The sequence below is a fragment of the Channa argus genome, chromosome 11 (genome assembly GCF_033026475.1).
Source record: "Channa argus isolate prfri chromosome 11, Channa argus male v1.0, whole genome shotgun sequence".
Lineage (NCBI taxonomy): Eukaryota > Metazoa > Chordata > Actinopteri > Anabantiformes > Channidae > Channa > Channa argus.
This window is the reverse complement of record NC_090207.1, coordinates 16,323,157-16,337,347: the sequence shown is the minus strand read 5'-3', so window position 1 is coordinate 16,337,347 and position 14,191 is coordinate 16,323,157. Positions and strand designations below refer to the sequence as shown.

At 38.4% G+C, this 14,191-nt stretch overlaps 1 protein-coding gene across 4 annotated transcripts in view; it reads left to right on the top strand.

Moving 5' to 3' along the window:
• rhobtb4 (Rho related BTB domain containing 4) overlaps positions 1-9,094 on the top strand; it is a 41,602-nt gene extending 32,508 nt beyond the window's left edge. For all 4 annotated transcript variants that reach the window (XM_067520502.1, XM_067520505.1, XM_067520504.1 and 1 more), the window contains 4 exons: positions 3,021-3,171; positions 3,275-3,363; positions 3,614-3,719; positions 3,953-9,094. In XM_067520502.1, coding sequence (XP_067376603.1) covers positions 3,021-3,171; positions 3,275-3,363; positions 3,614-3,719; positions 3,953-4,131 — 525 coding nt within the window. In that variant the 3' untranslated portion in view covers positions 4,132-9,094. The remainder of the gene's footprint in view (positions 1-3,020; positions 3,172-3,274; positions 3,364-3,613; positions 3,720-3,952) is intronic.
• Positions 9,095-14,191: the final 5,097 nt, after the last annotated feature.

Here is a 14,191-nt window from a genome sequence, read left to right as displayed (position 1 = left end):
TGCATTTGTGTTTGCATATAATTGTATCTGCTATCTCAGACTATATCTGATTTACTTTGAGGTACACCTCATCATGGATAAATGCTAGTTTGAGAAGCTGTGTCAGCAGAAGTTAGCAGAAATTGCGGTAACACCTAACAGTGGTCGTCCATTAGAAGAGCTCTTAGAGGAGGACACTGTAATGAATTAGCACAACCTTAACACAGTAGACAGTCTAGCTACTCTTGAAGAGATCCAGTATTGGAGAAGGTAAGAAGAAATGTTGACAAATTTTAGATATAGGAATACTGTCAACTTCTGTTTCCCGCCAAAAGAATTTATTAATTGAGGGTGTTTTAGTCATTGCTTATTTAAATGTTAATATTTGACAACACGCAGAATAAAATAAATAGTTAAGGGGTTATGTCTATGAAGAAACAGCATTGCATTATCAAAGTACAATTACTGTCTTAGGTTTTGGAAGAAGATTGTAGTCCATAATATGAAACTTCACAGAGAACCTGTGAAAATAGTTTGGTCATCAAGTGCTGTTCTATTTTCATGCTTGTGTCACACTTCCTTCTCAGTATTTTTAAACTAACACGTTTAGTGTGCATGCTGTTGTGTGATAATATGGCTATTATAATTTTGGGCAGAACAACAGACATGTTTTTCAAACTTTTATTATCATTAACATGATTGTTTGTGATGTTATTGGTATTAGCAACATTAAAGATATATACAATAAAAAATTTTTAAAAAGCCTACGGGCCATCAGTTATGTTTAAAAAGGCTTTAAGTATGGTGTACATATCAAAAACCATGAGTACAGAGACACATCTTGAGGTTTGTTGTTTGTGTACACACTTATTCAAACTGACCACTGAATGTGTCATGGTATACCCTTAGATTATGTTCTAGGTGTGCGTCTGTGGTTTTCTGTTCACCTTGTGAGTGTGCATCCCAGTGGTGCATTTGATGTTGAGAAGCCTCAATTGTCAAATGGGTGAGTCTGTTAAGCTCCTGACTTAGAAGAGAAGATGCAGTATGTGGTTTTTGAAGGTGACAAGCTAATTTATTGAAAGTAAAGATAAAATGACCTGAAATACTTTACTTTCATTTAAACTTATATTTATATTTATAACTTATCTATCGTGATTTTATGTTTTTATATTTCTTTTTTCACACATCAAAGGATAAGCCTTGCCAGTTTATACGCACTTTTCTTATTGTCAGTAAATCCCATGAAAAGACCAAAACCAACAATATATGTACTCCAATAAAAAATGATTATGAGTGGACCCAAAACCTTATTTAGATTACTCACCCCTACCGTACAGCCCATTTTGTTGTCCAAAAACAATTAAAAATACATCAGTGACCTAGGCTGTTGCACGTGATGACAGGTTTCTTAATTTCTAAAAATATGGGCATGATAGTTTATCTATAAACAGCTTTGCAGAGCAACGTCTAACGATGACTTCAATGACTTTCACAGTCTCGGTAGAGTGGTTGCTGTAAGACAGAGGCTACCGCACATATTTGTTAATGTTACTCTGCCTTTTCAGCTTGTACGAAGAAGCATCAGCTAATGAAATGGTTGATGGATGCCCAACAACCTGGCTGTTGAATTATCTTTTCTATGTTAATGTTGTTATTCTATCTATTTTGTTTGAACAGGATAAAGAAAGTTTCCACTCAGGGCTTAGTTGAATTGGATGTCTTTGTGCTATGAAATACTTCATCCTGGTCCCTCCCATTCTGCTATGCCCACATTATGTGCTCCAGATTGTCCCCCAGTTCAAACTGCTGAGCACTCATCGCAGCGGCCTCTCCTAGTTATTTTTGTGGCGCTCTGTGCCTTACACTCAGTTGAAGGGTCAACATTCACATCTCTGTGTTTATTTTTCTGACTGCACACACAAGTACGGTTTCACAGGATCCATTACATTTGACAATCTGCTGAATCAGGTTTTGGATTTACAGACAATATTTGTTAGAAGACATTCAAAAATATAAAAAATCACCAGCCTTGACATTTTAAGTATTTCCATCCTCAAGTTTCTGAGGCAAGGTTCTTTTTTAAGCTCCGTCAGCTCATTGCAGGTATTGGAGCTGGTTTTTCTATTACATTTTTTTCATACCATTTATTTCCCTCTGCCCAAAACGTCTAGGTTTGCAAACAAACTAAATGCACAATTGCCACCTAAGACAGAAGTCAGTGTGAATGTGTCCACTATTTAATGCTTCATGGTCTCAGCTGGGGCTTTGAGCTGTAGAGACCCCCCTTGTCTAGGTTCTGAGACTTTTATTCCTAACAAGAGGTTGCACCAAGCTGACATTCTCCTAATTGGTTATAGGAGTAGAGGTTGAAGATCACCTCAGTAGGTACACTCAGAACTCATGGAGGGGGCAAGTCATTACTCTCATCATTACTTAACTTTCTTTTGTCTTTTATTAGGCTTTGCATTGGCTGCTGCCAAAGTACTGTTTGTCTCACTTACAGTAAATAGGGTCTCATAAAGGTCTTGCTCGTGTGTATACAGTTATTTATTAAGCTACCCAAAGTTAAAACCTGGAGTATGCTGAAAAGCAGTAGGGTCAGTGCCTTCAGTGAAGCAAAGCCCTAATCTGTTGTATGGCGACATCTAGGGGTCACAGCAGGTTGTTTTTGTAATGAATTTTGCCACACTCTGAACTGTTTGAACCTAGATGATAGGGGAATGGGACCATAAATAGATGTCCTCTGCACTTTATCTCCAAATATTGCTTTCATTTATACAGTAAAACCCACCAATTTAAATGATATACTACACTTAAATGCTAATGTGATGATAATGAGGATACATGAATTTGCCCCCAGAGAAGTGCAAGTGTAAGAGAAGATACACATGCAATGTTTATTCACTGAGCATTAACTCATGTAAATGCATGTTTCAATGAAATTGAATGTCTATATTTGGGTCAATACATTTTTATGTGACTTGGACCTCAGCGTTTCTCATGTTTTTGTGTTTCCTTTTGATTTAATCTTTTTGCAGGTATCTATTCCTAACACCAGTTTAGCCTGTATGCATGGGGTGCTGGAGTTCCTGTACTGCGGTCTGTTGACACCCTGTCCTGGTCTGGAGCCCATAGAATTGATTGTGCTGGCCAACCGTCTGTGTTTGCCACGTCTTGTTGCCCTCACAGGTGAACACTCTTTGTGTAGTATTAGAAATGCATGTTCAGATAAAAATTTGTGCCTGTAAAACGTAAATATTAACATGATTTTGTTCTTTTTGTGCATCTTCAGAACAGCACGCTGTGGACGAGCTTCTCCAGTTGGCAGTGAAAGGAGTTGACATTGATGGACAGGTTTTAGCTTACCTTGAGCTTGCACAGGTCTGTCTCTGCAAAATTGTCTGTGTCCTCTAAGTAACATTTAATTTTGAATTGTACTTTTCAGTTAAGCTAAAGTAAGAATATGTGTTCATTTACAATGATTCATAGTAATTAACAATTAATTAAATTAAACAAATGGATAGAGTATTCTATTGAAATGTTATCTTTGCTCTCACCTTTTAATTTTCATATTGCCTCTTGTTTTCCACAGCTATAATTGCTAATTGCTTCTGGGATTTTTCTTTTGCAGTTTCACAATGCCAAGCAGCTATCAACTTGGTGTCTTCATCACATCTGCACTAACTACAATAGCATCTGCCGCAAGTTTCCCAAAGACATGAAGGCCATGTCTCCAGGTAGAGACACCACAGTTTTTCCTGTCCCCTAAAATCTTTAAAAAACCTTGTTTATTCAGTAATCCAACTCTTCCCTCAGCGAGTTCATGGGAGGTTTGCTTTGCCGTGTATGAACAAAAAGAAAAATGATGTCGCTAAAGATACAAATAATAGTAGAAACCTTATTAGTCCATTTGTCATTGTGCAACACGTATTCTCTTTATTGTAGCTCTTTATTGTTCTTCTCCCTGTAGAAAACCAGAGGCACTTTGAGAAACAGCGCTGGCCTCCTGTGTGGTTTCTGAAGGAGGAGGACCGTTATCTGCGCTCTCAGAAAGAGCGTGAGCGTGAGGAGGAGATCCTGCGCAAGCAACACACTAAACGGGGCTGGTGCTTTTGGAGACACCAGTCCTCCTCCCCACATGTGTCCTAAAGGGTTTCCTCCACTGACTTCTTTGTCCTGACTTGGGTCATTACACCCAAAAAAAACCACCCCTCTCGTAACACATATAAAAGGGAGGTTGGCTCTGAACGCTGAATCAGTGGGGAAAAGTGAAACTGCCTGAATGCCAGGATGTTAGGGGGAATGTAGGTGCCTCTTTATAATTGTGGGTGACTTAATGAGTGCTTTATGGTCTGCGTGTATGACAAGTGTGGGTTTAATATGCATGGGTGTGACAGTCTATTTGAACAGCATTGTGACTGAGTGATGCTTCCGAGTTGAGTGCTTCCCAGACTGATCTATGAGGGCCAGCAGCACTGCAGTGCAACTCCTTGTCTCCTCCACAAGAGCTCTGTCCCTCCACCAGCACTCACAGTGTCTCAGCCTTTGAGTGATTGGACCGGGAGCGTGGGCTCCCTATCTGTCTCAGTCTCCATTCTTCACATTGACCGTATTGACTATTACACATTGGCCACTGCAGCTCCTTTTGGGGAGTTTACCTCTGCCTTCACTTCTACACAGACTGTTAGCTTGCACACACAAACCTGTGTCCAAGATCTCCCCCACTAAACCAGCACTGGACTACCAGAAACTGACACTGACAGTGTAGTTTCATGTCATTTGAGGCTTTTTTTAAATGCCTTTTATGAATCTTATCAGGGGAAATTGTGCATAATACAGAAATATTTTGACCGATTGTTATTGAAACCATAATGATAAGACTGTTAGTCTAGGGACCAGGTTTGGGTGTAAAGGGTCAATCTAAACCCATTACAAAATTCATACTTTAGTTTAGAAGCTTGGTCAGAGTTATTAGCCTCCAATCTAGTCTGGTTCTTGGTGTTGATCATCCAGTTCTCACCTCCCACCTCCTCCTACTCTTGCACACCACAGCTGCAAAAAATTAAAACACAAGCTGTCCTTGTTGAGCTGGTTTCACCAAACTGCACTTTGCAGTGACACCTAAACCTAAATTGACCCCTCTGTAACACTGATGGGGTAAAGAGGGCTAGCCTTACTTGATACCTCTGCTATAGAGGAATAATAGACAGTATTTAACAAACGTGCTTGTAATGTCCATCCATGACCACTAGATTGCATTGAAGCACCTCAGCCAGCCTGCCTTTACACCCCTAGACCACTAGGGGCAGCACTGCTCAGGGCCGTGGCACTAACCTTCACACTAACAGAAGTTTTTATGCATGTGATTTATTCACTCTAGATTCACTCTAGACTTTTTAAGATCAGCAGTTTAAGTAAGGTCATTCCAAAGTGTTAGAAGAAAGCTAAAGCACATGCATAGTGTTGGTAGTGCATTTAAAAGCTGTAGCGGTTGATTTTCACCTGATTCTGAATACCAAAGCTGTGATCTTTCTTCCTCGCCGTCTTCATTTCCGCTTTCCTGCTTTCTTTATTTGCAAGAGGGGATGGGGAAAGAAAAGAAAGAGGCTTGTTGGAGATAGGCAGTATAATCTGAATCCAGAAGTGTCACAGCTGGATATTGCCTTCCATTCCACTTGCTTGAATTGAAAATGGTGCTTAAGACACAACTGGACAGTGTCCAAATGAACACTCAGACACACATGTGACAACCTGTCTGGTTGTTTAGTGTTGGCACAATTTGACACAAGCATTTTTTTAAACCTTATTTTTTTCCCCCCTCCATTTACTAATAGGTTGTAATAAGGTTTCTGATTTTGCAAACTATGGCTACAACTTTGTAATGTATTTTGCTGCTTTAATATAAAAATAATGTGATCTGTTTTGTTTTCATATTAACCAGGAAAATAATACTACTTAAAATTTGCAATTGTGAGTCTCTAATAACGGTTTGATATATAACTGCGTATGAGAGCAGATCTGATTTTCTTGTTAAGGCTGCAATTTTTTGGGGCTTTGCTAAATGTGAAAACAAGATTTTAGGTTGATGAGTATCTATTAGCACATTGTTCTATTTATGGGTTTGGCCCCTCAGCTTTACCCAGGAAACTGTAGAAGATGGATTAGACAAGTGATACATTCTGTTGTTCTCCATGGGAAGTGTGTTAAAATCATTGTCAGCTACCGAAGTAGAAGTCAGATATGATCCCGCGAGACCAATGTGAGAATTGAACAGATTCCTTTCTGAAAAGCGTGAAAGTTGAGTAAAAGTGAACAAATCTCAGTTTAGCATTACATGCAGCCTACATAGTGTGCAATGATCCCACAGATATTTAAGCTTATCCTAGTGCAGGGATATTGGAGGGGACAGTTGGTTGGACTCTTTTGTAACTCACTGAACATATTGCTGTGAGATTACTGTTATTAATTTCTCTTATTAATGAGATGACCCGCTCAACCTCTTGTCTTGATCTGTGTGCCTTATATTATGAAAAACAAACAAACAAACAAAAAAAAACTAGTTTAGTAATTTAGGAACATCTTAGTTCAAACTTGCAGACAGGTGCAGTGCTTAGTATAATGGAGACAGTAGACAGTTGCCATGATATTTGTGTTGATAACCGTAAAATGGATTAGGGTGTTGTTTTATGCACTCCCAGCCATTATCCCGCTTAAGGCAACTCAAGCCATGCCTGTGGAGAATCTTAGGGCTTATTGCTTGTTTAATGCAGACAAAGGCCTTGGATCAGACTCTGTGTAGTGCAATTGGTTGGTCTAATCACATGGCCTTAGATTTGTGATTTTTATAATTTAATTTGTTCTTTCCTATATTGGTAATTGTTCGGATGTAGGCGGAGTGACAGCATGATTGATTTTCGATTGACCAGGTGACTGAGAGGTACCGACAAAAACTTTAAAACCACTGACTTTGAGAAAGCAAAGCTTTCTCACTGACTGGCCTCTGTGCTCATAGGGTGTGACCACTTTTGGAATGTGGTTATTTTATGTGGTGGCCTAACTTTTGTCATTATAATGACACTTAATGTTGGAATGCACTTTTTTTGTGTGTACATTTCTTTCCTTAGCATAAATTGTTCCTCATACAAGCTTGTTTCAAAACGTGATGATTTTTGCACGTGACTTCCACCTTGGTCTTTCAGTTTTTCCACAACTTGGCCTGTGAGAAGCTGAATAACATGTGTCCAGCTGTTTGTTTAAGATCTATTTAGATCTGAACCCCACAGTAGCTTACTTCTGGTTAGTTCTACTAAAATGTTATCTCATCTCAGCCCACTTTAACGTAGCATCACTAAATATAGAAGTTTAAATAATATGCTGGTACATCTACAGACATTTGCTTGAAGAAACTAATGCAGAAACTTTGTTGTTAGTGCTGTTATAGTGGTCTATTTTACTGTATTAGCAAACATATAGAGAGGGACAGAGCTCAAACATATTGATTTCAACATATAGACTATATCAAGATTTTAGGTATTTTAACTTAAATTAAATACTGAAATACACATATTTTTAAGGATGTCTTAATTGGCTGACACCCAAGTATAAAGCTTATGTTTTGCCTCTGTGTAATTTCTAGTGTTAGACAAATGCTGCTCTACATACAGCAGTTTAATAAGCATGGGTTTAGTGCTCCTATCTGGGGTCACTGGGTAAGCTCATGGGGTCATGGACATTTTCTAAAATTGAAAGAATAGCAAAAAAAATTTGGGAAACAGTAACAGATTTCAAAAGATCCAGTTTAGTCCTGTCTTATCACATCCCTTCTGCTGGTACATTCTCAGTTGTTTTACATGGAGATTTTCCTCCTGCTTAGTGGGCCTGACCTTTCTTTTTTAATGTGAGGTTTAGTGACTGAGAGAACACATCTAGTGTCTTTAGTGTCTCCTTTAGTGTGCCTTCAGTGAAATTTCACTCTTTTGGCTCTATACAGGCTATAACTTGTACCTGCAGGTTTTGGGGCTCGGATTGAACTTAATTAAGCCAAGAATTACACACATGTGCACAGAAATAAGAGTAAGCAACGTTCTTCAATGTGCAACATCTTGGAGCTTAGTTAATGGCTGTTGGGGCCATAGTGATAACTTCCCGGGATACATAGAATACTGGAAATAAAGCTTTACAGGTTTAGCATGATATACCATCTATGCTAAAGCTACGCAATGGGGATGAATTATGAAATGACCAAGAAAACCAGCAAATGGAAAAGAAGGTTTTGGATTATTTCAGGTGCCTGCATTTCTATTATGTAGCCTACTACTTTTTATTGATTAAATACTTAAAATATCTTATTGCTTTTCCATTTTTCTCATGAACTCTATCTCTGTAAGCCAAACTATGTAGTGTTTCCTATTGCTTCCACTATTAAGCTGCAATTTAAGTTGCAACCAGTCAGTCCGTGTAATCTTAGTTGGGGAACAGCATCTGTGAACTACTGGTTGAATTAAAGGCAGATATTAGCTACAACAACTATATATAATATGCTTTAATGAAAATAGTTGTTATCCAAAGTGTAATACAGTGTTGTAAATTTGCATCCCAGTTGGAATTAACCACTCACTATATAACTACTCACCAAACTGCGTTTATGTACTATGCTGGTGTATACAAAGGAATGTATGCAGAGAGAAGCAGGACTGGGAAAGTATTCATATAGACAGATATAGTGTGAGTAACCTTTGGTCTATGTCATATTAAAGTGGATCTTATATACTGTATAGTATTGAATGCACTTGTTTCCATTGACTTATGAATTCTTTTAACATTTACTGCTCTTATAATTATGTTGGTTAGAATAAAAAGCAAAAGAGAGCACACCACACTCACAAAGTTATTAAGGGCTTTCAAGAAAATATACAATTGGAATGTTTTGCTGCTGTTGCAAAAAATATTTTGAAACAAAAATTTGTAATATTTTTGAACCACTGTGATTTGTACAAAAATTCAAAAAAGAAAAGTAGAAAAAGGTTTTTCTTTGTTTCTTTTCTTTTTTTTTTTGCCATTTCAGTATTTTGATGTTTGACATGAATTTTATTAAAACTGTTAATCTTTTGAACTTGTCTCATGTGTTTCTTAATATCAGCCCTGTTCATGTTCCTCAGCATGAAGAAACAATACCAGAAAAGTTGACTTTTTTAAAATGCTGCTGCCTCTAATCAATGAGGTAAACTGAAACTGCCTTCAACATCCAACTGCACATTTGAATATTTATTGGCTTTCAGTTTATTCAATTGACTCATCTTAATGGAATCACAGAAGACAATCAAGTTTTAGGCACTGTCGGATGACCTTATTGCCCACCAGTATCAACTAATCTCACTATATTTTGCTGGTGGGTTGCAGTTCAGTATAATTCAAACTGCACGTGCTTTCCTAACTCCAGTTCAAAGTAGTGGCTGCCTAGTTTTACTTTATTAGGAAGGAAATATTACATTCATTAAGACTTTTTTGGCTTTAAGTCTTTTTTTCTACACTTTGTTTTGCACAATGCCTGTAAGGAATCACACACTAGTTTGAAGCAGCTGTGCCACCTAGTGGAACAAAAAGAAACAAAACAAAACAAATGTGAAAAAAAAAGAAATATATTCTTTTTTTTCCTTTTCTTTTTTCTATATATATAGACCATCAAAAGGTTTATAAAATCCTATAACCTATTTACTAGGTTAGAAAATTTACATCCAAATGTAGGCTTTATGCCTCAGAGGTTTAGTGTTTTTTAAGTTTTGGCACTGCTTACACACATACACATAGTTACATTTTTGTGATTATAAAAGACCCATGTAAAATGAGGAATTTGCATTGCCGTGCCTGGTCCAGTAGCACTGTTGCCTAAGCAGTTTCTCTACACTTGGTGGGGGATTATTTGAAAGATTCACGAGATTCCCAGAGTGTGGTTGGGGCCCTATAGGACATCCCAGGAATTATAGATATTTACTGTTACAGACTGAGCTCATGTCAGGAGGTCTCTGCTCTAAATCCTGAACAGGGCAGTACCAGCGACATGTACAGGTTCTGTTAACCAATATGAGCTATCGTATTGGCTTAAAAGTGTTATATGACTTTTTGATGGTCTTCATAGGAAGCTGTAGACAACTGACATAAAAGTATAATAACCTGTAGCACAACCTCCAAACAGTCACACTCTGTCTCAATATTAATATTTTACTTGCATATGTTAAAAAAGCCATCTTAATTAATTGAGTAGTTTTAATCTTATGTACTTTATTGATTTTTAAAAAATGTAAAACAGACTGAATCAGCAGCTCCTCCCAAGGTGGCTCCCTGAACTTATGAATCATCAAGAACTACATGAGGCTTTTAATAAGAGTAATGTCTGGTAAAGGATCACAAAAAGCCACAGCAGTATGGGGGGCTTGGGCTAAGCGTAGCAATGATGATGTTTAGTCATGTGGCTGATGAAGTGTAACTTTAGAAGATTGACGAGGAAGGGTGGTGGATGTGGGTAGTGTGTATATGTGTGTGTTCGTGTGTGTGTGTGTGTGTGTGTATGTGTGTGTGTGTGTGTGTGTGTGTGTGTGTGTGTGTGTGTGTTATGGTCCAGCCCTTGTAGGAAAACACAGCAGTCAAACCACCCAATCCTAAACTCCTAACAGCCACTGATGTACACCAGTTTTCCTCAAATTCTCTAGTAAACTAAGGAATTTACTAGCATGTGTTTGCAGCAGTGACCTCAACATCATCAATGGTCACAAGTATCGACCTAAACACTGATTACAGACCTTTATGCTGCGTCAGCTTTTGATCCGTGTGTTCAAATTTCCCACTAACCTTGCCCCTGCTCTCTCACCACAGCCTCACAGAAAACAACTTGAGAGTCACAGACACGCTGACATCACCACATCTGGCTCTCATTTTCTAGGGTTCCCTCGGGAGCAGATAACAAGAACAAAATTTGAGAGCAAAAGACTAAACACTGTCATACAATCACATGTGCATGTGTTGGGGGTTTTCATGGACAATACAGATATGATGGAAGTTAAAATATAGATCTAGCTAATACTTGAAGCCAGAATGAATCTGGGAGAGTGGGTGTGATGTGATCCAACCTGGAAGAGCACTTTATGGACTTTGAGTTTGAGCTGATCAAGGGCAATAATGCTATTTCAGAGCTTCATAACTTTCAAACAAACCACTCTCACACTCAATTGAATGACATTTCATAAAAAAGTGGACAAAATAGTACTAGAGAGCATGCAAAAAAAGGTCCACTGGTCGTGGAATGAAAGCACATTCCTAACTGTATATTTCATCCCCCTACAGCTCATCTGCATGTTGTTGGCCCAGACCTCTTCAAGGTCTGCTCCATAAACACAAGTCTGCCTCCCCACACGTACACATGTACACCCTCCTAAATAAGAGCCTTTCTAAGCAAAGTTAGGAACAATTTATCATCCTGACACCACGGTCTAATTTAAGGTCTACGGTATTTTGTATGGAAAAACACACGGGGGCTTTTTTTATAACAGAGATTTGTGGTCTCTTTTTATTTAATACTTTAGGTCCCTGCCATTTATTTATGTTTGTGATATTTCAGTAGAGCAAGGCAACCTGAAAAGGATAAGGAAGTGAAAAGTTTCTTTTTCATGCCTAATCAGACAAAGTAAAAAGAAAAAGGAGTGCCAGTTTAGAAAATCCTGCCTTCAGTATGTGCATGTATGTTTACGTAGGTGAGAATGTGATTTAAAATTGAATACAGCTCACGCGTGCACACAATAACAATTGCCCTCAATTGACAATTGTTATTGTGCCCTACATGCTGGCACGATGGTAAAGTCATTTGCCAGATACATGGGTGTACACTGTTGGAGTATCACTTGTCATTAACTTCTGCTCAGTTGTGTCCACATCACTCCCTCCCATATCTACCTCATTATCTACCTTTAGGAAAGCAATAACATGACTCCTCCACTGAGCTACAGTGAGTAGTACAATGACCAGGAGAAGGTGAAAATGACGTGTCTTGTGTCAGCAGAGGTAAAAAAACAGTCTTAAAATCCACCACTTCTGAAACTATCCCACTTAAGACATGAGGCATTTGCTAAAGTTTAGACTAGAACTATATTTCTTACATGTAGCATTACAGTGCAGACTTTGTCTCTGGCTAAGCTGCAAAAAGTAAACTAAAGCATATCTTATATTTGGTTTTTATTTATTTTTGTTTCTATCAGGAAAAAAGGAAATGGCTCAGAAACATTATCATAAAACATCATATAGAGTCATCTTGAATCTAACTTATATCATGTGAAAATGAAGCCAAAATGTGCCTGTTTTGATGATAATGATAATGCATTTAAATTTAAATTTAAATTGCATACAGAACTGTTGACATACAAGCTACAAGCTAAAATGCTGAAATGGGATAGGCGAGATAGGAATTTTTTTAAATAGTACAAATGCCACTTAAAGTCTTTGACACATTCCAGCAGCTTCTACTGTAAAATGGTCAATTTGCAAGATAATAGGATAAAGTCATTGGAAAGGATTTATTTATACTGACTTGAACAGAAGATTACAACCATAGCAAGTGCTAACTTACAAACATATAGGACAGCACGTGCTCACATGTAAGGAGGTACGGCTGGTAGGTCTTGACCTCTCAGAGCATGCCAAAAGGGCACAGGAAAACATGTAATTAGTGCAGAAGGCAGGATGTCAAGAATGAAGATGTGACCCCTAACCTTTAACACATCTTAGACTTTGAACACCACCCATCAGGTCTGAGCACACATAAACCTGGCACACAAGCCTTGATACGCCCCAGAAAAACAGGATTTGGATAAATCCATGCCTACAAGGAAGCAGTTTGTTTAGAGGCAGAAGTTTATTTAGTCAATTCAGAGTGAGATTATGCTTTGTATGTTGTGCAATGCCACATATTATGATGGAAATGATGGAAAATTCAACAAGGACTCGTTAAAAGTTCATTGATCATTAAGAGGACATGTTCATGGACTGGATAGAGAATTTAAGAACATAATTGGAGACTCTGAACAGGATGTTGTGTGTGACTGGGACACTCAGCACGTTGTCACCCACAGACTGTTAGTTTAGGCAATGTTAGGAAGGCAGGAAGCTGAACAAAAAGCCTGCGACAATTAGAAAAGGGGATTCAGTAAATGAGGAGACAATCCTGGTTTGTCCCACACATACACACAAACAATTGTCCAATTCCCCACTGGACATGCAATCACTCCCACATTTACACCCCATCTCCAACAACAGCTGCCAGTGCACGCTAGCAGAGGAAATGCCATAGTCCTCTGAAGTGGACCATAACAGTACTGCAGTGCACATCCAGAGTGAAGGACTGAAAGAGTGGAAGGGTAGGAGAGGCTCTAATGGCAGGAAGTTGTAAGAATAATAGCCGCATGGGGTGTTGTGCCCCCTGTCCCCCTGTCTTGCAAGCTTTGGCTAGAACAGCGGGGTTTGTGTGTGCAGCATGTTTGCTTATCTAACTAATAAAAACGGTTAGGCCTAAAAGTTAAAAATCAGACCAAATTTGTATTGCTGTTTTAGTATGTCCGTAAATGATGGTGATATTCTTTAAAAAGAATAGCTCACGCTTTCTTATTTTAAAACCTCTGCATGCATTACTTTACTTAAAAACTGACATACATTTGTAGCATACAACTATAAAATCAATTCTCTGATTTTGAAAAACAGCTGCACCCCTGACAGTGGAACGTGTACTTTAAGAATAGAAAGAAATGATGAAGATGGAAACTATTTCCCATAAAAGGAAGTGATTATTTTCATAGGTGATTGTGTTGGGTGACTCTGTCAATTCAATAGGCATCAGAGGATTGCTCAGCCACAGGATCACATTTTAGGAGGTAAAAATCACGGTATGGTCTAGTAACAGTTTGGAAAAAGGGTTGTGAATTTAAATTGTATGAAGTCAAAACTTGGATCAAAAGGAAAATAAACGTGACTTTGATCATCTACATCTGTCCTGGATTATTTAAGAATGCCTGCTGAGTAAATTACAGGGCTCAGGAACACTCCCATAATCCCAGATCTTTAAACCCATGCCACTGACCCACAGTCCGAGCCTGACTATGGGTGTGTGTGTGTGTGTGTGTGTGTGTGTCTGAAGTTTTAAAACCTGTGGCTGTGCGTATGTGTAAGCCTC